We start from the raw sequence: 21665 nt of genomic DNA, 5'->3' as shown, positions 1-21665 counted from the left end.
GGAGATGTGCTTTCTGCTGTCCTCATGGAAAATGCCTGTGATCTGGTCTCTAGCCGGGGAGCAGTGAGGGGCAGCCAGGCTCCCTGGGAACTTCCCAGTGAGGCTGAGGGCAATCTGCCCCTGCACATATCATTTCCCTGCCATATATCTTTTTCCCTTTTCCCATCTCCACCAAATTGCAGCACACGCTCCACTCTGGGACTTCCCCTCCTGGCACTGGCTCCCATCACCTTTCCAAAGGGCACATTAGTGGCCATCCTAGTGCAAATAAAATATGGCTTAAGCAGCCAAGGTCTTCTTTTTCCAACCCTCTGACCTCCCTGCTCAAGAGGCTTCTTGATGCTCAGTTTCTTCCTACTCACCTTATTTCTTGCCCCTCTTCTAGCCTTATTTGGCTTCAAATTACAAGGCAACCCCTCTTAGCCCAACACCATTTTCTCTGCAACTGTGGTGAAAGAAATCACCTTTTTCAGTCTGAGCGGTAATCACCAACTTCATTTTGATTAATACATGCTCTCCTGAAAGTTAGGTCTGCTTCCCCTACCACACTGTGCAGAAAAGGCTTCCCTTTAGCATCTGTTCTGTTCTCCCCCTCCAGGCTGTCTCGACCCTTTTATTTTCCATTTGTTCCCAGCGCAGTGAATCACAGGCAAAGGCAGAGACGCAGAAGCGTCCCCTCCTCCCAAGCTGCCTGTAAACAGATTTAATTCCCAGTTTCTGCTGAAACCTCAGCCTGCCATTTCCAAGTATGAGATTTTTAATCACGCGCAAGTGCAAGCAAACAGCCCTTCACGAAAGCAGCGGCGGTGGCAGCAGCAGAGTGGGGAGGCTGCAGCGTCCTGACCAGCGGCCAGCAGAGAGAGAGGTTTGGCAGGGGGAGAGCAGCAGCAGAACCTGCACAACCAAAGAGGTTGTTCAGCCCCTGAGGATGTGAAATCCAAGGGAGACAGCAAAAGACTGCAAGAACTTTAGTTGGATGCACTTTGCCAGCAGCTTTCTATCAGAGGGCTAATAGCAGAACAACAATTTTGGTAAAATAAAGGAATTAGCACTTCGGCTCATTCAGGACAGACCGGTCATTCTGCCATTACACAGCAGGCTGCCCTCTCAGCTCACAGCATGTCAGGAGTAGCGAGACAATACGACGGTCCCCGAGCAGGCTTTGGAGGCACAGCCTCGCTCCCTCCTCGTCCTACCACTTCCACAGCTGAGAGAAGAAGCATCTCTGCAGAGCCTTACCCTGCACTGGTCTTTTGGGGTTAATGCCCACGCACCACTTCCAGAAATGATGTTTGAGTTCTGCCAGGTCATCCCCACGGCACAGTTTGTCCCCGAGGAGCAACGTTGCAAATGGGGAGACCCACGCAGTCTCCTATTTCCGATATTTAGAGACCGTGTGTGCTCCTTCTGATCTCTGGGCAAACAATCCATCCACACCCTGATTTTTCTTCAGCTCTTATCTGGATGCAGGGCAGACCACACAGTGCGCACTTCCTGCATCAGTTCGCTTGATATACATTAAGCAGGGCAAAGCTCAGTTTTGCTGTCAGATAATTTACAGAGGGATTGGTACGAAAATAATCTCTGCGTATTAGCAGTAGGTCAGGCAAATACTTCTAACAGCCCTGCAGACAGAAGAGACAGCATCAAGTAACTTCTTTTATTGTTTTGTCTAATCACTTACAGCTGTTTTTTGAAGGCCCACTTTTTTCCATAATTTACTGTTCATGGGCTTTTGCAAATAAAGACAGGAGATCATTTTTAAACACTGCTAATAAACTGGTCAATTTAACAAAGTACTAGATATGCTGCTCCAGCACTTTCAGCCTCAAGACTCACAGCTTCAGGCATTTCAGGTTTTTCGGTGGGCGAGAGGCCTTTCTGGAATGTCGTTATTTCCCTGCGTCTGCTCACCTAATGACTTCAGCATCTGCTGCCCTTTCTCTCCCTGCCTCCTTCAGAAACCTCGAGCCCTGGCATTTCTTTCCTAAGCCTCTGCGTCTGTTTTGGGGACAGCAGCTATTTTGGGGACAGCAGCAGGGGTGAGGTGAGAGGGACCCCTGCCCCAGGCACGTCTTGGAGGGGGTGGAAAACGGGGGAGGCAGGTCTGCAGCACAGGCAGGAGGGAGATGAAGAGGGAGAGAGGCGAGAGGGAAGGAATCCCCGGGGCAGAGCTGGTGAAATGCAGCATGTCGAGCATCAACATTGGTCATCCGTCAGTGAATATCAGGAAAGACAGACGGTGAATATTGAAAGCACAGAAAAACTTGCTGCGGGTCTAAAACCTGTGACCAGAACAACATAAATACAGTGGCTAAAATCTTCATGGAGGTAGACATTTAAAAAAACCAAATCAACTTTTAACACCAATATTCCCTCCACCACAGATGGCTAGACAAGCATGAGGACCTTACTGTTGGACAAGTGCATTGTGTCCAGTCCGAGGACGCATTTTCTCCTTTAATATCCTATGATAAAGAAACCTCTTCTGATAGCTCTTGCTCAGACTGGGTTCAGCTCTCACCTGACCCCTTGCAAAGGCATTTCTCCTGAAACTGGAGCAAGTTTGTGCCAAGACAAAAACGCTCACTTCAGAGACTGCTGAACGCTGCCGCTATCTCCGAGAAGTGTGTATCATCGGAGCCCCCCAGCATCCCTGACATACAGGCAGGCTGGGTCTCTGGCTCGCTGCTTTGTAAGGCCACAACCAAGTGGGTTCATCTGCACCTCCCCTTGCAAAGCAGAGGTGGCTGAGCTGGCCCAGAGCAAGGCACACCGTCGATGCAAAGCGGAGCAGAGGCAGTCACCGAGACCCAGGACAGCCACAGCAGCCAGTGCCAGCTCCTTTTAGCTCCGTCCTGTAGCTCAGCTCTGAGGGCAGGGGCAGCTCCAGCTTTTTTCCAAAACCACCATAGGAGCCACGTGAACTTCCACATGCCCTGAGAGCCAAGGTCTCAGATTTTCCCGGCGTAAGATATCACCGTCTCTTGGTGCACTTACGACACGGGCTGTGGTAGGAGCTGGGTTCCTCGGAGCCAACACCCATGAAAGAGAGAGGATTGCAGCACACGTAACCAGCCCCTGTGTAGCTCAAAAATCACAAAAGCATGGCCTGCAACTAGCTTGTGCTGACCTCCAGGCAATCACGTCACCGTGGAAAGCGAGAGGTTGAGTTAGTTGGTTTAAACATTGCTTGTGTTTAACCATAAGTCTACATGAGCTGCCATCAAATCTTTGCCCTGACATGGAGCATTCTCCGAGTCTCCTGCCCTACCACCGTCCCTCCAGCAGCAGGGACTGCCCTCTGAGGAGTGCCCCAGCATTGCCCTCTAAACCAAACTGCTCTTTCTTCAGACACCACACACGTTTAGCCTAAGGTATGACAGGAAAGTATCCTCCAGATCACGCAGAAGTTCACCTGCCTGAACCAACGGCAGAAACCGAAGACCTCAGCTCAAAAGCAGCTCCAGAGCCGACAGCCAGATCGTTTTCTCTCTGCAGATGCATTCATGGCATCCATGTTGCGAGGGCTCTGGCCCTTAGTTGTCTGGTATGCTGCCAAGTCTTTTCATCCCGGTTGCCTGCAAGCAACCCAGCAGGCCGGCATACAGGAGGCAGTTCCCAAACCACTCTCCAAGAGCAGCGTAAACCAGGCCACTGAGCTCTCACCTTCAAAACACCCAGCTGCGGATCACATAGATGCTGGTTTAGAAGAACCCTAGAGCGTACACCAAATTATCTCCAGATGTGCTCTGCAAGGATGCTGCTGTCTCCTGTGTCACACCTGCCTTCAGGTACGTGCACAGCAAAGCGCAGAAACCAAAGGCGTCAAAGACTACGACCTGCCTCCCACGTGTAAAGGAATTAATAGCCCACAATAGGAATTAATAGGCTCGTGGCTTGTCAGCAGGGGTGAGCAGTAGATGGGGCTGAGCTGCTGGGAGCACCACGTGCCAGGGAAACGAGCCACGGGTGGACGGAGCTGACTACCCGCGGACACACATGCTGCTGAGCGCCCGACACGTACATCACTCCTTTCAGTACGGGAGCCCCGACAGGCAAGCGTTATGTATAGTCCTTTTCATTTGCTGGTGGAAGCAACAGGCTTCCAGAGAAGTAGGCATTTGCCTGAAAGCCGTGGCAAACGCTACCAGGTCAGTCAGCACGCCACGGTCTCCTTCTCTCTGGCGCCGGCCAGGCACCTGCCCACCCCCCAGCAGCCCATTTTGGGGACCCTTTGCAGCTCCGTGGCTATCCCCACTGCGGAGATGCAGCAGCACATCCGAGCGTGGATAGGTGTTAGGAAGTGAAAAAAGCCTGACGCTAATATTAAGGCCTTTGAGATGAACTACCCACCCACCTCACTCCCCCAAAACACCACACCCTTTATGTAAAAAACCCCTCTGTTTCAGTTTGCCCGCAGAAACTCACACTCGAGAAGGCTCTGCCAGGGAAAGGCTCTAATCCTCGTGGGTGGGCGCGATGCTCCCGCAGCAGATGGCTGCCATCTGCAAGCATTGGATGTGCTCGAGGGCGAGGTCCCCAGCCAGAGAAGCATCCAAGAGGTTTAGCTACCTTACTTTCCTCATCCTGGGATAAGCCACTTATAACCACACGGTCGGGATGCTTTAAATGATGAACCCTTCAGTCATCTTGAACCAGGCCTTGTGTTGCACACAGAGGAGAAATAATAGCCTTCATGCACTTCTCATTCTCTGCAGAAGGTGTCTACTTTCAAACAGTGGATGCAAATCCTAGCCCTTGGCTTACCGAGTTAATTCTTGTTTGTTTCTAACTCTGAGGGGGCAGTGGGAGCAATAAGAGAATGGCAGGGGAAAGCATAAAGCTCAGGTTTCTCTGAGGACACCAGCCTTGCACCAACAATTTCTAAGGGAGAAATAAAGTGGAGCACAGGCATTATTTTTAGAAATACCTTTTCTCACAACCAAACTGGAAGCAGCAAATGCAGCAGAGAAACAGATGGATGCAGAAATGATATGCAGTAATGAAAGCACAACCTGTGGCAGTGGAGGAAACAAGGGCAACTTCTGCACAAGGAGAACACGCTGGGTACCCAAAGTACAGTGGCAGCATGACTGCTCATCTCTGACACCACCGCTTCATCACGGAGGCAGAGGAGTTTAAATCAGTCAAATTGCTAGTCAAATAGAAGTCCTTCCCAACTAAGACAAGCAGAAGAATCTACATATTGCTGAGGTCTGAAGATATTTTCTTCCCTCAAGAGCAGGAGAACCCACTCACCCCTGTGAGCGCAAAGGCAAAGGGATGGTACCCAAGCCCCTAAGTACTTGCTAATAAAATAGCCGTTCCCTCCTCCCTCAAGCATTGACTTTGTGGTCCCCTAATTCCCACCTCCTTGCTTCTATGACATTCAACTGGTTCTTCCACAACACTGCTTCAGCTGAAGGCTGGGGTTCTTATCCCTCCCGCTGCCCCAGGGAGTCCTAAACACTCCCACCAGTTTATCTCCTCCCAAGCACCTGCCCAGTACCAAGGTGGGGGGGTAGGGGGCCCAGCCAGCACTGCTGCATGAGAGCTACGGCTGCGGCGGGGTTGAAGTCCACGCAGCGAAGGAGGGTGCTTCTCCCCCCAGAAGAGAAGGGAGAGAAGCAGGGCAGACTGCAGCCAGTGGCACCGGCCGCACTGCCAGAGCCAAATCCCATCCTACATCCCCGAGAGCCGCAGTCTCCATGTCCCAGGTTTCCCCTGGGAAGGAGCTGGGTCAGTCACCAGCATGCAGCAAGTGTACTCACAGTGCGGGCAAGTCTTGCTTGGCTACAGGAGAAAAGGGGGTTGGGAGCAGTTTTCTTAATGACCGATTTCTTTAAGAATGTTCTCTTCTTAAAGAAAAAAAAATTGCTTGAAAATAAATGAGGTAATCTTAGTTTTTTCTATTGTTTTGACAGGATCTATCCTACCAGATGATGCATTGGATTTGGAATACGCACTTCTAGCAATGCTTTTTCATTCTGCAGAGTTGAACAGTTTTTGAAGGACCAGGAAACTCAAATGTTTTCACATTTGGAAGCTGAAAATCTGAACTGGTTTTTTTCTTCTTATTGTTTCTGATGAGAAAGAAGAGAGAAGGAATGGCCCTAAACTGGCAAGACTTGAAAGCAATGCAGCAAGTCTTAAGAAATGTAGTTTCCCTTAGACTCTTCTTATAAAACCTTTTGTTTAACATCTCAACACAGCCTCCCACTATGGGGAAAATGTGATTTTACTCTGAATGGTGAGGCTTGAAGTGGTTTTGACTTAGGGGCAAAAGTCACTCTCATTCTCAGTTTACAATGCAAGCACCAATTTGACCTGTAGCCCCCACGTTGACTCTGCCTCCCTTCCTGCGTGCAGCCTGCCAGAGGATGCTCCTCGTACCACCACAGTCCCCGCAGCCCTGACACCTGAAGGCCGATCCACTGACTGTAGAAAAGTTTGGGTTGGTGCTAGGGCCCTCCTCTGTTTTGGCACCTTCCCCTTTATCTGAGCTGCTACAATCTGATTATTTCCCATTCTGTGCCTAACTTTTCCCCACACCCCTGAGGGGGCCTCACACCCAGTGGTCCTCTGGGAAAAGGCTGAAGGAGAAGAAAACCCCAAAGCACAAGGACCACAGTGAAGAAAAGTGCACAACTCTATAGATACGTGCCTTTTGTTAACAAAAGCATCCTGCCACTTTACAGTACAGGTTTTGATTTACATATGTCCTGGTTTTGGCTGGGATAGAGTTAATTTTCTTTCTAGTAGCTGGTACAGTGTTATGTTTTGGGTTTAGTATGAGAAGAATGTTGATAACACACTGATGTTTTCAGTTGTTGCTGAGTAGTCTAAACACTAAGTCAAGGATTTTTCAGCTTCTCCTGCCCAGCCAGTAAGAAGGCTGGAGGGGGCAAAAGAAGTTGGGAGGGGACACAGCCAGGACAGCTGACCCCAGCTGGCCAAAGGAATATTCCATACCATGTGACGTCATGCCCAGTATATAAACTGGGGGGAGTTGGCCTTGGGGGATCACTGCTTGGAAACTAACTGGGCATCAGTCGGTGAGTGGTGAGCAATTGCATCGTGCATCACTTGTTTTGTATATTCCAATTCTTTTAATATTATTATTGTCATTTTATTATTGTTGTTGTTATTATTATTATTTTCTTCCTTTCTGTCCTATTAAACTGTTCTTATCTAAACCCATGAGTTTTCTCTTTTTCCCTTCAATTCTCTCCCCATCCCATTGGTGGGCGGTGAAGCGAGTGAGCAGCTCCGTGGTGCTTAGTTGCTGGCTGGGGTTAAACCACAACAACCTACCACCTTTGCAAGCTATACTTTTTTTTTTTTTTTTTTAAACTGTGAAATAAAGTGCCTAACTCTGTGGCAAGGGCAGCTACAGAATAACTCTTAGTGTTCCTTTTCTTCCTCTCTGAATAAAGAGGAGCAAATCGGACCATGCTGAAGAGGGAATGACATTTTGGATGCAGCCCATCACTCACTCAACACCACTGGAAGTTGTTACAGAGTCAACAGTGCTTTGGTATTGTTATATATGCTTTACTGCATGCTATTACTGCCTTTTGCAACTGCCAGCCAAAGTTTCTCCTTCCTGTGAAAGTCAATTTCTTCAAAGTAGGAGAGGAAGGATTTTGAAGTGGATTGTGGACATTATCCTTCCACATCATCCAATTTTAGGCTAATTCTTAAGCTGCCTCTTCCTTTAAGGGTGACTCAGCCAGGATCTCAGATATTTTGCATCATCCTCTAGAGGGCAATTTTTCTCCAGTCACGACCTGGAGAGCCTAGAAGACTGGAGCCAGTATAACCACAGAAGCCAAATGTGTGGAGTGCGGTGGTTTCAAGACCTGGCTGGTGGTTTGTGCACACCTGGAAGCCTGGAACAGGGCAGGACCACTCTCCTGGAAATCCCATGTTGAGGCTGTAACTTATGTGTTCAGGAGAGGAATTTAGCCTTGGACAAAACTTTTTCACGTTTTATTTTGGAGTATGCAAGAAGTAAATGCCTTCAAAAATGATTCTACAGAGGGAGCTTGGATTAGGAGCTTGACTTCACCTCCTGCACACGTGTCCCAGTGCCAGCACAAAGGCTGGGGTCCAGAATATGAGAGTGAGTGTCCAGGCAAACAATTCTTATAGAGGAGAGACCTGACATTGTTTTTTACATTGAAATGCATGGACACTAATCAGAGAGTTCACAGTATAAATAGTATGCATAAAACCTGTGCCTTTGGAAATCTATTAACCATAATCATGAATCTACATGCTCTTGATATACATAACTGTGAATCATTTTATAGAGAATAAGATTCCTTCTAGTTTATGCCAACTGAGATTTTGAAACCTTTTTAGGATTAGAGAGTAGAACCTCTCAACTAATAAAGCCTGTATTTCGAATTAAATTTTGGTCCCACTGAGGACAAGCGAAAAGTATAATTGAATTAGGGATTAATTTCTAAAATCACAAATATTATAGCTAAGTATCATCATAGCTGTAGGTGACTGCAAGAAAAATACGAATATTTAAAGGCATTCCTAGTATCCGCATAGGTTGTTGGAAGTCTGCCTACTGTTTCAAAATACTCCTTCATTTAAATCAGGTGCTCCCTGCACTGTAGCTAGTACTAAAGACCTTTGAAAGTTTTGGTATCACATGTTATAGTAAAGACTTGTACTTTCTTTCTTGAATTTTCTGAATCCTGTCCACTTCCTTATGACCCACGTAGCTCCCAGTCGGTTTTAGGCTACTATTACCATTTTACTTCAGGGCTTCAAGCATTCTGAGCTTGGCTCAGCAAAGCACCAAAGTATACACATAACTTAAAAAGATATGTCACCCTTTTTATGAGGTTAGCAATAACTAGATTTAGCTATATATTCTTGTATAATTATAGCAAATTTCAGGTACAATCAATAATATCTTTTCCCATCACTGACAATATAACAAGATTAGATTACTATACACGCACATTATATGTGTGTGCAGTATGTGTGAACACAGAGCAAATGCATTCCGTTACAGTGCTCACACACATGCCTGCAAGTTCATGCATACAAATATGCACACGCACAATACTCTAAAGATGGCAGATGGCTTCCCTGTCTATTGCCACATCTAAAGCACTTCTTTTGATTAAAACTTAAATTGAAGGCTATCAGCCACCCAAAACAATACATCCTTGAGCTGCATCCTATTAAATCATTCTGATTGCTACTACTTAATAAATACACCCTTCCTTGAGATACTTCATTTTGTACTTACATTTATTATCTAACGGTTATTTTAATGTACCTTTGGGATAATAAATCAAAATACCAACAATCCTTTCCCCATATTCAAGTAATCGGAATACTTACACTTATTCTTTTTCTTTTTTTGCACGCAGGGTTATTTTGCTTTACTTTAGATGAGACTGAGTGGGGATTACATTTTCCTTATTTTCACCCTTTTCTGTCTGGAAACTAATTTTATTTTGGCTCTGATATGTCAAAGCACCGAAGCATTTCATTTAATGAAAACTGCAGTCCTGTGGGATTTAAGCATATGCTTTAACACTTTGCTGAAATTAGGAATTTCAGCAGGAAGACATCTAAAAGTTTTGGTAGTTTTCTCAAGTATTGCCAGTGAACAGATAAAACTTATGTTATTTGCTGAGTATCAGCTGAACAGTATATACATACTGATAATACAGTCCTAACCTGAACGATGACATTAAAAACCAGTGGCCAGTTTAACTGTGCTGTTATTCTTAGATTTATAACTCTGTAACAGCTAAACTGTCAGCATATTTTCTTTCACTGTTGCAATACAAAGACTACCAAATCTGATTTTTTAATTTTTTTTTTTAAGTTCTAGTTATGGGAGAATCCTATCAGCTGCAAAATCACCAGGTTTATAAAGTCAGTCACCCAAAGATAAACTTAACATCAAACAGGCCTTGATATGAGACAAAACACAGGAATATCTGTGAGCTAGTTCTCTTTAATAGCAAATTATTTTTAAAAATAAAAGCAAACCAAGAAAACAATTCTTAAAAAAACCCTCAGAACTGTTGCATATAAGCTTAATAAAATAACATTATATAAGCTTAACAAAATAATGTATTTCTCATGTAAAACTGAGTTAAGCCATCACACACAACAAATCCAGACAGAAGAACTATTTGCAAGACCACCTGTACGCCTTGTTTAATTTCTACTTTAACATCAGAATTATTTGTTATGCATAAACTAACTTCTCTATATAAAAGAACCTGATACAAAATCCATGTTGTCAGTGTTGTAAGGTGAATGATAAAATGGTTATAACTCTATCTCCAAAAAGTCTGATTTGCTATTCTGAAGAAATATATCCTGTCTTTCTTACAAGAAAACAGAGGGGAAAACATTTTAAAGCCTGAATAACACTCATAGGGATTTCATATTCCCATGAAAGAAAATGATCATATCACACTTCCCTCGAATTTAGTTTGAGCTTTTCAATTACTCTTATTGATATCCGTAAGTCTTATAAGCATGGAAGACACCAAACATTTGGGGAAAAGGGAAGAAATGATGGAAACTGTTGGCAGACAGAAGCTATAAATAGAAACCAAAGGGATAAAAGTATCACCATACAAATCCCTCAGTTTCTTCTAAATATTGTTTCTAGGTAAAACATTTTGAGGCAAATGTTCTCCAAATTGAGTATCTCCATCAGATATTTTTGGATGCCAATTTAACTTCAAACTTTTGAGCATGAAGAACATCTCAGAGGTTGTTCAAGCCTTAATCTGCAATAAAATGAAGCGAGTATCTGGTACACCATTAACTTCTAGCGAAGAGCCCATTCATAGTAATGTCAATACAAGATTACTGTCATTTGTCTTGATTCAGCAACACATTTAAGCCCATGCTTACTGGTAGGCATCTGAGTTACTCAGCTCTAAGTGAGAAAAACGCAGCATTAGCCATTTTCCTTGGTCAGCTTTGCACAGAATTTTCAGCGGGTAAGTTCCCCTAAGCACCCCAAGGACACAGAGCTGCCTTCTCTGGCTGATTAAGTATTGTTTAAGGGCTTTTAATGCTACTGCATATATTATTCCAGTGTTGGATTAACTATAAAGGTACCTAGAGGATTTCTGTGTGTCATTTTTCCTCACTAGCACGTACAGTTATTTTATTCATTCTGTTTTGTTTGTTGGTTTGTTGTTGGTTTGGGGTTTTTTGGGGGGGTGGGGTCGTTGTTTTTTACTTCTTAACTTTAAATGTCTCCTTAAATCCCAGTGAAATCAAAGGTATTTCAGCATAGGCTTAATTGCTGTATCAAATAAAAGAAGCATACATACTTGCTTAAGAGTTTGGCCAAATTGGGAGCTTATTTTGAACTCATCACAAATGTAATACTTCCTCAGATCTTTATCAGACAGTTTAACAAAAGACACAGGAATTAGAGACAGAGATGACACAGGGCAAACTGTTCTAACCCTGTTCATATGTTTTTTGTCATTATGTTTTTTCATACTTACATTGCCAATACTCAGAAACATGCTGAAGGATCTCTATGTATTTCTACTCCATCAGAAAAATATATTTAATAGTTACTAGAAAAAGTGAAGATGTTTGTATGAGTTTCAGTCATGACAAGTGGTTCTTCACATTCTTCAAATAATGCTTCGAGTTCCATTTGTTCATAAATGTAATTTTTGTCATAATGGCATGAAATCAACAAAAAATGACATTTAGTTTCTCATAGTAATAATTTACCAGCATTAATGATAAGGAAACCCACTATTTATTTTGTATAATTAATGAAATTATGCTCAGGGCTGCATTTCTATGAACTACAAATTATTCCCATTACTAGCAGAGAAACAGTAAGAGCAATGGAATTAGTGTCATTAAGAGAACTAATACTGCGGATCAATGCCTTATTTACTAATGCAAATTAAGCCACAGCCTATCAAGAGCCAGCTTGCTCAAAAAGAAGATGACACACTCCCAACCATTAAGGCTACATAAAGGATTCATAAATGCAGCGATTGTTGCCTACTTTTACAGAAAACTGGCCGCCTCATCCTAACGTGTTTCATATTAAAATGGCTCCATTCACAGCAATGGTTTCATGGCAATTTCAGTCAGAAACCAGGCCTATTGATTTTTTTAATTAATAAATTAAATTTCACATAGACCGAATTACAAATCCACCCAAACTCAACTTTTGAAACTAATCTGCTACATACTCCTCCTTTACTTTTTTTTCACTATGATAACAATTCACTGTTTAGTGAATTGGTGCAGGACAATCAACAAAACTTCTTGCTGTAAATGGGAACAAGCTGCAGTATTGTAGGCTGTCTACGTATATTCATAGTGCTAAATAAGTGCTATTTATCAATGTAAAAACTAACAATTCTAATAAATATATTGAAAATCCACTAGTTAGTAACATTAGGACTGACACCTCATTATCGTACACCATTTTTTGTGGGCATAAGTTGATTAAGTGAGGCACATATTCTAATTATATCTTAATTTTATGCCTGAAAATCATACACTTCATGTGGAATCTTAAAGGAGAAACTACATATGTCCACGTTAAAAGTAAAAATTTGTTTCTCTTTTCTGAACAAATCTACAAGAAGTTTTGACATTGAATTTGGGTTGGTATTTTTTCCTTTTTCTGGAACAGTGTAATTTTAGTGTTTTTTCTATTGCTGCTAAACATCTTATACCACAGAATAGTTCATTTATTTCTAATACTACTATACAGTACTCTTGTACTTCCCCCCTCAAATTCTATCAGAAAATCTCACCTTGTAAAAATAATTCTATGTTCTTCTAGTAGCTATTAATGTTTGTTTTCTCTATCAGTCCTTATAGCATTACCATCTCAAGACTCAATGTGTGGGTACTCAACCTATCTTCCCATTATAAGTTATCAATAGCAAAAAATAACATGCTTTATGTTTAAAGTATTATCATTTTTCTTTTTCTGCTCATTACATTATTTCCACCTATGCAACTGCAGCATAGTCATTGCTCTGGTCATTTTTTTCACTTTCCTGTGGGCTGGTGATTGTCACCCTTGGATTTGTGGATGCTTTTTCAAGATGGGAATCAACCTAGAGAAAAAGGACAGGTACTGTTAACTTCATCAGGTAACAAAGATTTCAATTCATTCCAATACAGTGTTAGTACTTCACACTAAAATTTCCACAAGGTATTTGTAACGTGAAAAATTGTTTTCCAAGAGTGATCACATTAACATTTTTATTTACTTTATGCTTATATACCTTCCAAAGGAGAAAGTACTCAAATTAGAGGTCTCCCCCAGTTCTTTCCTGAAACATGCAGTTACCCACATATCCATTTAAAGTGAATGCTCACTCACTTTCTCCACTTCCATCAATAACTTCAGCTTTTCTAAAAACTAACAAAAAAAAAAATCAATATATCAAGCATAAAATAAATTCAGGGCCCAAGAATATGTCACACTACTCGGCTCTCTTAATTGAAAAATGTTCTTGTGTCGTACAGAAACAGAAGAAAGCCCAGCTGCAAGGTGCAAGAAACCATTCCCAGTGTCACAAGAAAAGCAGAGGAACAGTCTGTTTTTCAGCAGCCTACAGGCAGGGAATGTGCAGCAAGTTGTTCTGCTTCTGACGCTCAAGAATCCCACTCTTCCCAGATCTGGATTCTCCCTATCAAAGCAAGTACTTTGTTTCCCACGTTCTGTTTGCTGGTCAGTTCATCTGACAGTCAGAGTAGTCCATTTTTCTGGGCTATATGTGTCCATCTAAGCCAACATCATGTTACCGTGTCTCCTAAATTAATAGGTTATTTGCTTTCAAACTGACCAAAGCCCCTTGTTTTGAGGATCTTGTTCATCTCCACTGTCTTTTGCAATTTCTAAGAAAAGGAGATGAAACTTCTACAAAGCAATGGCAAGAGCCCTTTATGAATGCAACTTCTGTGAAAGTCAACTCATCAAAATAATGAGGCACTGTGGTTTCATGAACACACCCTTCTGCTCTGTCCTAAAGGACAATGTATTGTGGAAATAGACAATGATTATGCTTTTCTGGAAATTGCAAGAATTTTTTTTATTACTTTTTTTCAAAATTCAGAATACTCAGGAAAGCAGGAGATGCAGATTCATCAAATAGCAAGAAACATCTGCTTTCTCAGTTGGAGGGCATGTAATGTAATTACTGATGTAACTGATCCATATAGATGGAAAACAGCTTTTCTACAAACTGAAGTTTTCATAAATGCTTTCAGGACCATATCAGGAGTGAGCTACTTAGAGACTAGCTGAGAAACCTAAGGCTGAGATGAATGAGGAACAATAACTTAAGAACAACAAGCTGAAAGAATAAACACTCACCTGGTTCTGACTGTCAGAATCCTCTTTTATTTCTTCTTCAGGCCGAAGATCACCTTGGTAGTTCAAGTGCTCCATTCCCTCACCATTTTCTTCATTTTTCTTGCCATTTAAATGGGTAAGTTCCTCTTCCTCTGCTTGGTCAACATTCTCTGTCTCTTCTGCTTCATATTCATAATTGTAATTTAATTTCTTCTTGTTTTCTTCCACTTCACTTCTTCCTTTAACAGTTTCCCCACTTTTCTCTCCATTCACTTCTGGATATTCTTCCTGTCCTTTATAGGCCTCCTCTCCCCTGTCATTTTCCTCTTCGGCATTTTCTTCTTCATCTACAGTTTCTGCTGGTCTCTGGTGAAAGGAAAAGCAGCAGCATAATGAGGCATTTTTAACCAGAATGCTCCATGCAATTCTGGAACATGACAGACATCAAAATCACAATTACATCATTACTGAGGAGTAAGTATGCTAATTTGAGGTTTGTCTACATGGACAGAAAATGATGCTCCTGTACTAACACCCCATAACGCACTCTTATTCTCCATTAAAAATGTGTTAGTGAGATTTAAATGTATTACACTGGGTTAATCCATTTGACCATACTCAAAACAAATGGAATGACCTAGATTTAATTAATATAGCAACAGCTATTTCATTCCAGATATTCCAGGTTCTCCAACATTCTAGCATTTAGTACATACTTGTTCATAAAGTCCCATCACAATAAAATATCATCCATCCCTAGCCCACAAACTGTTCCCCAAGAAGCGTTTTACCTATGGATCGGGCCATGCCACGCCAAGCAGTCCTGTTGTGCCTTCTATGCATCCACAGAAAAGTAGCAAAAGAGATGAGGCAGACCTACCGGTCACTTCCATAACATCATTCCCCTTCCCAAAGACCCCTCTATAGGGTGGCATGGTTAGGATTTGTTTGACGTTTAGCCATGATTTTTTCCTACACAGTCAGACCAGCAGACAGGAGGAACAGGATCTTGTCCCATATTGAAGAAGAGTAAGCAGAAACTCACTACAGATAAAGCTGCTAGTAGCATCATTTCATGACAACCTGGAAGACTGATGCACATACTATCTAGTTGCTGCCATTTGTTTTCTAGTTTCAGCTTGGAAGATTCACCTGACTATTCAGTGAACCCATGCCCCTGCTGCCAAGATGACTTATGTACTTGTGCTAAGGTTTGAATGAAAATAAAGAGAAAAAAAATCCCACAGGAGTGACAGGGTGTCTGCCTCCCACACAGCCTCATCAGACCCTTAAATCTAAAGCAAACAAGCTGAGAGCAATAGATTATCTCTTAATCAAAAGTGTTGGGAATTTTACTATCATTAGCAGCTTCTTTATGCAGGCAGCTGGCTGCTACAGACCTATAAGTTATGTCTTCTAAAAATCTCTTCCTCTCACTAATACTAACATTTCAAAAGAATTCTCTCATCACCTTCAACATATTAGTAAAAGCCAGTTTAGCAATAGCAACAATTGATTGAAGCCTCTTGATGAAACCCTTTGCTTTTGCTTTGATATCTAAGTAGCAACATAAGACAACTTTATTACACCAGTGCACAATACCGCATTGACAGCTTATAAAAATAAGACAAGTTATTGCATTGTAATAATCCACAGAATGACCAATTACTAGAAATATTACAAGGTTACCTGACCAGATAAATAATGGCTCCATAAGTAATTTTTGAAGTACAGTAGTCTCTGTGTGTTTTTTATTCAAGCCTTCCTGACTCACTGTTCTGGGTTTGGCTGGGATAGAGTTAATTTTCTTCTTAGTAGCTGGTACGGTGTGTTTTGGATTTAGTGTGAGAATAATGTTGATAACACACTGATGTTTTAGTTCTTGCTAAGTAATGCTTACTTTAAGTTAAGGATTTTTCACTTTCCCATGCCCTGCCAGCAAGCAGATGTACAAGAAGCTGGGAGGGAGCACAGCCGGGACAGCTGACCCGAACTAGCCAAAGGGATATTCCATACCATGGAACGGCATGCTCAGTATATAAACTGGGGGGAGTTGGCCAGGAGGGGAGGATCGCTGCTCAGGCATCAGTCGGTGGCTGGTGAGCAATTGCATTGTGCATCACTTGTCGTTTCTTGGGTTTTACTTATCTCCTTTTTTTTTTTTTTTTTTTTTTTTTTTGATATAAGAATGGTTTAATAACTATAGTAAAATAAAATATAATAATAACAACAATAATAAAAATATAATAATAATAGTAATGAAAGGAATATAACAAAATAAACTCTTTTCATCTGGTACCATCAAACTGGCCTTATTACCACTAAAAATAAAAACTAAAATAAAAACTAAGCAAGCCAAGTCTTTAAAGACACCTTCAAAGAAGGCACCATCCAAAGCAAACTTGAGCCAACTTTGGAAACCTCCAGCACATAAAGACAGTGAAGAATCTGTAGATCGATACATTCTCAGAAGTTACCTGGTAGTCTTACACATGTGACCTACTAATTAGCAGCTCTGGATTCTGACCAGAAACAGGGGAGGGACAAATTAAATGCACCAGACACCGCTGGCTAAAAGTAAGCAGTTTTGGTTTTGCTTAATGACACCTGCTTGCTACGACATTAAAAACACCAAATGAAGAGTGGGTAAGAAAAGAAGAAAAGTAAACCCAGCCTTCCTCAGTTAAGTGTTGTAGTCATCCAAGATGTTATTATTTGCAGCTTTTTGTTACTGCATGATAGTGGGTACAATCAGAAGAGAATATCTGCCCTTACCTGAACTGCTGTAGTATGGTGGCTCATTTTGGACTGCAGAAGAAGGTGTGTAGACTTTACACCATGGTGTAAACTTGTGCATCCTAACGCATATGCTTTTACTGGTTTCACTGCTGTGGAAGCAGTCTTTGGCATAGAAGCACAATGGACATTTGAGGGGCAGTAACTTCCTAAGGTGCTATCCTAGCTAGACTCATTAGACCGTATCTGTCTAAAACAGATGTGGATGCAAATTTTTTAAGAGTTAAAACTGAGTAACATAGAAGATAAACACAGCGTTATTGAACTGTACCCTGAAACTCACTGGAAGCTCACACGGAATAAGCATGAAATGACATTCAAATTTCAACTAATTTAACTTGACCAGTCAAGCTAAATTGCCTGAAAAATAATAGTACAAAACAAGGTCAGTAAAACAAAACCCATCAGTGCAAGTATAATGTTTTTGTAGTAACTGAAAACTTCAAGATAGCTGAGCATATTACTACAACGGTTATTACTACTACAGACAAAAATAAAAAGTCATGTTTACAGCTAATAATTGGAAAGCAAAATGTGTTCCTCATTTAATCTTCTTTCAAGCTGCACCACATTAGAATGGACATTTCAAACAAGTTAAAATCGGCATTGATCCAGAGGAAAAGACCTTCCGCAAGGTAATCTAAAATGCAGTACGGTTCCCACTGCACGCAGTCATAGGTAGGCTTTGAAATGTGAGTATGACCACAGACGATGCATTTCAGAATGCACAGCAGACCTGAGATAGGACTGTAGGGAGGGAACTGAAGGCCAAAATCACCCACCAAATCATACACTGCGCTTTACATAAAAAGTGTTGATACTTTCTACTGAGATCTTACTGATCTACTAGCTATACATGAACTAGCATTCTCCATTTTAAGTACACCACCTTCACCGAGAAAGAGATATACTTAGCAAAAGTTATATTTTTCATATTTAGGGAAAGAGAATGTTTATGTGCATATATACATGCAGGGAGGAAAACAGCAAAAGGGAGAAAACCAGAGTTTTTTATGGTCCAAAGCCTGTAAATGCTGTACATGCTTAACTTTACCTTCTTGAATAGTTCCAGTGATTTCAGTGAACTGAAATACTGAGCTAAAGCCTATATTAAAGCGCTTGCTGGGTCAGGGTATAATTCAAAGTCCCCTGGAGTCAATGGGAACCTTTTCACTGAATTTGATACACTCCAGCCATCCCTCCACCTGCAACTGTACAAAATGCCTATTACGCATACATCAAAGTTGCTGCAAACTGTGTTCTCTTGGTCGGAGTAAATCAGGATGGGCGTATTAAAAGACTCACTGACAAAAGACTTGTATATGTACATTGAAAGGCATATTCAACGAAAGACATGTAGAACAACTGAAGTAATTCTCAATTTCATGCTGGAAACATGGACCCAGCTTGCCCTCTGGAACCCTCCTGACTTACTAGCAGGTTGATGAGGAATAGAGTGAATTTCATTTTGCATTCAAGAAGTATGATTGCTTGATGGTATTTTTAATCTCAGCAAAACCAGAGTGTTTAAAAAAGAAAGATGTATTCTAATTACACTCATCATGCTATCATTCATTAAGAGCTACATTACCAAATGCCATCATCATTCAAAAGTAATAAGTCAGGAAATCTTCAGACGTTGAAGCATTTGGCTTCTTTTCCTCTAGGGATGCTAATGTAACCTCTCAGAAGGTTTGTACATGACTGATACTAGAATATTGAAAAGTGCAGTATCACAAAACATTTAAGGCGGAAATTATTTTGTACCATTAACGTAAAACATAATTTTGCTTTATTGAAGCCATTTGGAAATGTTTACTTGGCTAATGGTCACAACAGACAAACAATGAGGTAGACAACAAAAATCTTAATGGTCACAAATACTGGCATGAATACATCTCACAAATGGAGCATCAGGAACACTTAAATTTGATTGCACCAAACCTCTCCAGAACAGAGCTGCCCCTGCTCCTACCCAGTCAGGAATGCTTTGTAGCAACACTGCACAGATTCCAACAGCAAAACATTTTGTTCCCAAACCAGATAGGGTTGCTAAGTGACAGCAGCCCTCTTCTCTTCCACATCATTTACAAAACTCAGGCTCTTAAAAACAAGCAAATGAATAGTTAAGGGTTCATCAGTCTTACACTTCCCACATAGTAAATGCACCGTTGCTCCTGAAGGCAAAAAAGTCTATATTGCCACAATATTTAAACTCCAATTTTTTAGTTGGATGCTTTTTTTTTGGCTTTTTTTTTTTTTTTTTTTTTTACAACAAATGCAGCACCTGAGTCCACAGAGTCTAATTTTTCATAAGATTATAGCACCCAGAAGTCTAACTTGAATGAATGGAAACTATGTAACTGAAGTGTAGAAAAAACAGCTTTTCAAACTCCATTCCTCTGTTTCATTGTGTAGTAACTGGAAGCGTGCATAATTCCTTAATCACAAAACAGACATGGCAGAGAAGAAAACATCTGATCAGATCTTTACTTTTCTAAGATGTACCTAAGTCAACAATATTTTTCTCCATTTATTTCACTGGCAATCATGTCTACTTTTTCCATAACATTTTCCATGTGTACATTAAAATTTGCCTAAACTTCACACCCTACAATACAGTATGATCTGTTGAGCATCCCTGTAGACAACGAGAAGATTGATAAGCATTTAAAAAGAAGCCCTACTGAGGCTGCAAAAATACAGAAATGTTGTTTTTCCAGAAACACTGTCTTCTACAATGAATGAAAAATGCCCTAAAAATTAAGCAATTTGAGAAATTGTCTGCTGTAAGATTGCTGGATTTTTTCAAGACAGGTGTACACAGAGAGAGGAAACTTTTTTCAAAGTGCTATTAACACTAGTTTTACAACAGAACTGCATTTGCAGGCTTTACTCAGAAGAAGCGAAGGCCCTCCAACAGTTGGCCACACAGGCCTTTAAAGAAAAGATCAGACCTTGCTACTATAGCTTCAGAAATCAGAGTCATCCAATGTAGAAACTGAGGGAAAATCCCTATTCTCATTCTGAGCACAAGGAACCAACAAAAGTAAGTTTCCCTATCTCACACAGACAAACAACAAAAAAATTAAGTTTAAATCAGTGCAGCTGAAAGAAGAACATGCAGGGAAAAATCTTATCTGTTGGCTTGTCAGCACTCAAAATCCAGAAGGCTTAAATTACAGCTGCAGCCTTTGTAGTGAAATTTGAGCACAAAAAGTTCTGTATGTATTCTTTCCAAATGTCATTTTGAAATCGTTACTGATGTAGTGCAAAATATTTCCTCGTGAAAAGTTCTAGTCTTTTTAATCAAGGAACGTCTCTTCGAACAGTCAGCCTGTTTTAATGTTGAATCAATGTAAACTTTAACATTTTGCCTTCAGCAACAGGGAAGATAAACATTTTATTCTGTTAACTGAGGTGAATCTCAGGTCTCTAAAGCAAAATGTATACTCCATAATGAAAACTGCAAATGAAAGGTGCAAATTTTCTGCTGCTAATGATACACTCCAGCTACAGAGAGAGCACCTAGGGGAGCTACACAATCTCACATCACATCACAGCCCAGGAAATGGGGAATAATGAGTGGCATCAGGACTGCATTAATCAGTGGACATGTCTGGAATAATGGAAAGCAAATGGCTAGTGAAAGAACCAAGGGTGTGAACATCTACAATCAGTGCCCGTTAGACAAATTTATCATCCAACAATTTTTACAAATAAACAGAAAGAGAGAAGGAGATGGGGATGATGAAGCTGGAGGGAAGAAAAAAACAAACCCAGATTCGCTCTACATCACTTAAATCTTAATAGCCAGTATCATATACCCCATGGCAAAGTAGGCAAAACAACCTGCCTGAATTCCTTGTAGGGGTCATGCACTGCTGTCGTGGTTTAACCCCAGCTGGCAGCTAAGCACCACACAGCCGCTTACTCCCCTCCAGTGGGATGGGGGAGAGAGTCAGAGGAGTAAAAGTGAGAAAACTTGTGGGTTGAGATAAAGACAGTTTAACAGGTAAAGCAAAAGCTGGGTGCGCAAGCAAAGCAAAGCAAGGAATTCATTAACTGCTTTCCATTGGTGGGCAGGTGTTCAGCCATCTCCAGGAAAGCAGGGCTCCATCACCCCTAACAGTGACGCCATCACTCCGAGCATCCCCCCTTCCTTCTTCTTCCACCAGCTTTACATGCTGAGCATGACATCATATGGTATGGAATATCCCTTTGGTCAGCTAGGATCATGAGATGCCTCAGTTATCTGGGAATAAAAAGTACTCAGTGCTACTCAGAAGGACCTGGCTTCTTGCCAGATTACCTAGGCAACTATACATGAAGTTTTAAAATAAGAAATAAACTATGGCTTGAGTTGCAATAAATTTCAGTGCTTTGTTTGGCTTTTCTGAAAATATGAAAATCAGATTATTAATAGTGTGAATGACTGATTTTTTAATTCCACCCCCACCCCCTTTCCCCCCAGACACATCTGCTTCCAGTTCCTTGTCCAGGT

General features: G+C 41.4%; 1 protein-coding gene across 1 annotated transcript in view; it reads right to left on the bottom strand.

The window, feature by feature from the left end:
* Window positions 1–13013: 13013 nt before the first annotated feature.
* Window positions 13014–21665, bottom strand: part of DCDC2 (doublecortin domain containing 2) — a 66997-nt gene continuing 58345 nt past the window's right edge. Inside the window, exons 9-10 of the mRNA XM_010564441.1 lie at window positions 14387–14731; window positions 13014–13121 (exon numbers count right to left, since the gene is read on the bottom strand). Coding sequence (XP_010562743.1) covers window positions 13014–13121; window positions 14387–14731 — 453 coding nt within the window. The remainder of the gene's footprint in view (window positions 13122–14386; window positions 14732–21665) is intronic.

This window comes from Haliaeetus leucocephalus, unplaced genomic scaffold (genome assembly GCF_000737465.1).
Source record: "Haliaeetus leucocephalus isolate CR32 unplaced genomic scaffold, Haliaeetus_leucocephalus-4.0 Scaffold179, whole genome shotgun sequence".
Lineage (NCBI taxonomy): Eukaryota > Metazoa > Chordata > Aves > Accipitriformes > Accipitridae > Haliaeetus > Haliaeetus leucocephalus.
Note: the sequence above shows the minus strand (reverse complement) of the source record. Positions and strands in the feature narration are given on the sequence as shown.